Source organism: Crocodylus porosus, unplaced genomic scaffold (genome assembly GCF_001723895.1).
Source record: "Crocodylus porosus isolate Cpor-Errol unplaced genomic scaffold, CroPor_comp1, whole genome shotgun sequence".
Classification (NCBI taxonomy): Eukaryota; Metazoa; Chordata; order Crocodylia; family Crocodylidae; genus Crocodylus; species Crocodylus porosus.
In genome coordinates this window covers 672,990-676,159 of record NW_017728952.1, presented here as the reverse complement: position 1 = coordinate 676,159, position 3,170 = coordinate 672,990, and the positions used below count along the sequence as shown (strand labels likewise).

Below are 3,170 nucleotides of genomic sequence, written 5' to 3'. Positions count from 1 at the left end.
TTTTTTTTTTCTTGCAATCTTTCTTGCCTGACCCACTTAAATATTCAAATAAACACCAGTCTCTGTACTATCAGCTACATTCTGCACTGATGCTGGGCTGCATTTCTCATAGGAGAAAAGTGATCAACTGTTGTAAGTATGAAATGTTAATTCATCATCATAAACAGAGCTACAAAGGAATAAAGTTAACATAACAGATTAATATTCTATCTATGTGTTTGTTTATGTGGGGGTATGAACAATGTTTTGTTTTTGTCACAATTGGAATGTGCATTGTATTTATTATGTTATTTGCAGTATTTATTGTATTTCAGTTCATTATTTAATTTGAATTCCATATTCCTTCCATTTGCTATGCATTATTTTTCCATTATTTGCATTTTAAGCACCAGCCATACATTTGGTACTAACAAATTAATTGTTTCCCCATTCAGTTTTTCTTTCCCTAAATTGTCATCCTCACCGCCCCACTCTCAAGTGAGCCACTGACCCTTCCTTCCTCTAGAACTCAATTTGGCTTTCCCATCCTTTTCTCATCCCATACAGGAATTCAAAACCACCACAAGCCTTACCCTGTCTCTTCACCAAGTTGAAGTCATATCTATTTGACCCTGTATTTGCTAAATTTAAACACAGAGCACAGTGTGCCTGTCGCTCATTTGAAAACAGAAAAAAAGCCACTATGCAGATGCAATTTCTCCTGAAGCTAGGATGAAAGAGAATGAACTACAACTGACAGATGTTAGTCACACTATTCAGTGCAGTACTAGAGGGTGCTCAGTTTACTATGTTGATACAGTATAAGAAGCTGTATAATGAAGAACAGATACCTGGTGTCTGTCTGTCTGTTTTGTTTTTTTTTTCATTTGAGATGTCTCTAGCACTTGCTGTGCCCCTATCTGCTGCTTAACCTCATTCTTTTGTGCTTTTGAAGAGTTCCAGGCCATTCTTCTTAGTCTGCCGATCTAGATCTTTCCTCTCCCAGATCTGGTGGTGGTTCTCAATAGAGTCTTTTGTCCCTCTTTCATTACCACATAGGAGTCTGTATGTAGTATTGATAAGCTGAGACCTGTTTCTTGATAGCTGAAACATGGACTATGCGGTATGGCGGCTTACTGCAGAAGTATTGCTTTTTCTTCTGCTCTTCAAGTGTGAGGAGGTCTGTGCAATACTGTAACTCTTGGGGATTCTGATATGTCCCCTCTGGGATTCTGATGAGCCTGAAGTTGCACATTATGCTTAGATCATACTAAATCTGTGGAAGGTTAGGTGGTGTTAAACTTACCATGCTTTGAGCAGTCGCATGTTAAGGGTTAATACTGTTTCTTGTTTGCACAGCTCTGACTTGCCAGTAGAGGACTAGTGTGCCAGGGTGTGACTAGGAGGCAGGACACCTGGGACATTTGTGCACATGGTTGTGCTACAGTGCAGGGTGCTTCTAAAAGTACCTGGTGCTGTGGTGCATACAGTTGTATAAGTGGTGAAATGTGTGTCTGCACTGAGAAAATGGTAGTGGCGCACTTCTGAACTAAAATCCACCACAGGTGTTTTTAGTGCAAAAGCGCACCACCACCATTTTCTGCACACTGACATGCATTTTGCCGCTTATGCAACTGCACACAAAGCCGCACAGTTCATGTCAGCTCAGACCCACTGGATCTCGGGCACGTCGCGAGACAAAAAGTTATGTATAATGCCCCTGGACTCTATCCCTGTCCTGGGATGGGGAGGGTGCTTAGAGTGGTGCATCCTGGAATGCTGGAGGACTGCAGATTGTTTGCTTCATCTCCATAGAGTGGACTTAAGTTACCTTAACACAAACTAGGTAGCACAGCCCAGAGTTAACTTTGGCAGAAGTGATGTAAATTTGAGACTGCTCAAAAGCACTTAGCACAAGTTAATGAGTTTTACCATGTAGACACTTACGTTTTAAGTGTCCTTAGTATGCTCTAAATGCAGTGTGTAACTTCCAAAGTTTTTTGTTCACTTTTACCAATTGTGTTCTGTTTAATACAGCAGGTATGAATGACAAGATATTTTAGCCTGTACATGTGGAGAGCTCTATAGAGAAATTCAGAAGGTTTCTTTTTTAAATGTTTGTTTGTTTGTTTGTTTGTTTGTTTGTTTGTTTTTTAGGCCCGTTTGTGCAACGCTTGGTTATTCGAAGTTCAACCAGTGAAGGCTTACTCATACCAGCTGACCGTTTTCTCCCTCAAGTAAAGGATGTGGAAGAAGAGGAGGAAGATGCAGAGTAGTCTTTAAATGTACTGTTCTACAAAGTCTTTTAGCACTTTCTTCAAGGATTTTATGGAGGGGATCAAATCTTGGGCTGAGCTTTTAAAAATGTGTTTTCTGATTAATGTGTTTAATCAGTGAAAACATCAGAAACAACTGATGTATCCTTAATTTCCTTTTAGTGGAAAAGAGCAAATAAAAGTCTTCTGTTTCTGAAATGTTAATTTTAAGTCCCAATGTATAAAGAATATCTTTGGACTTGAGCTTTCAAGTTTGTATGTTTTTAATTTACCTACAGTTTCTTTAAAAATACCTGTCATTCTTGAATGACCTTCCAGGATAGTGTTTTTTATAGATATGCTTAATGAAAATGATAACCTACTTGTTCTACACTTCTTTGCTGGTTTCAGTCAGAGCAGAGAATACTTAGTGCTTTGACTTAGCATACAGAAGAGAAATTGGTGAAACTACTTGTAGACATATACCTATCAACTAGACAAATGAAATCAGCATCGATTCATCATATAACATTATAAAATGGTAATGCTACTGAAGGCAGTGGAGTTAATGTGACGCAGCACCTTTGTTGTTGTTGTTGCTGCTACCTTCTGGGCAGATTTTACTGCTGGATAAAGCAAAACCAAATGTCTGCCTTTGAGTGCAGAGCCTTCTCCTTGTGTGCAGCCTGCTGCAGCTACAATAATGCAGTTTGCTCAGGATTTGCCTTGAGATTCTCCTCTGTTCATGTGGCCATGGCCCAAGTCCACCAAGTGGGGAAGATTACCAATGTGGTGTGTAAAGCTCATTTTTTGGACTCCTCAGGCTGGAGTTCTAGTATTTGTTTTCTAAACTAAAATGAAAATGACTGCCTATATGATCTTTCCTTCTTTAATGTATGTATTGTGCACAATTAACAATTTTGGAATTGAAAAGTT

At 39.1% G+C, this 3,170-nt stretch overlaps 1 protein-coding gene across 1 annotated transcript in view; it reads left to right on the top strand.

Moving 5' to 3' along the window:
* The window catches only part of MRPL1 (mitochondrial ribosomal protein L1), a 32,099-nt gene extending 29,472 nt beyond the window's left edge, over positions 1-2,627 (top strand). The window contains exon 9 of the mRNA XM_019556388.1: positions 2,137-2,627. Within this exon, the coding sequence (XP_019411933.1) occupies positions 2,137-2,255 (119 nt within the window). The 3' untranslated portion in view covers positions 2,256-2,627. The remainder of the gene's footprint in view (positions 1-2,136) is intronic.
* The last annotated feature ends 543 nt before the right edge of the window (positions 2,628-3,170 follow it).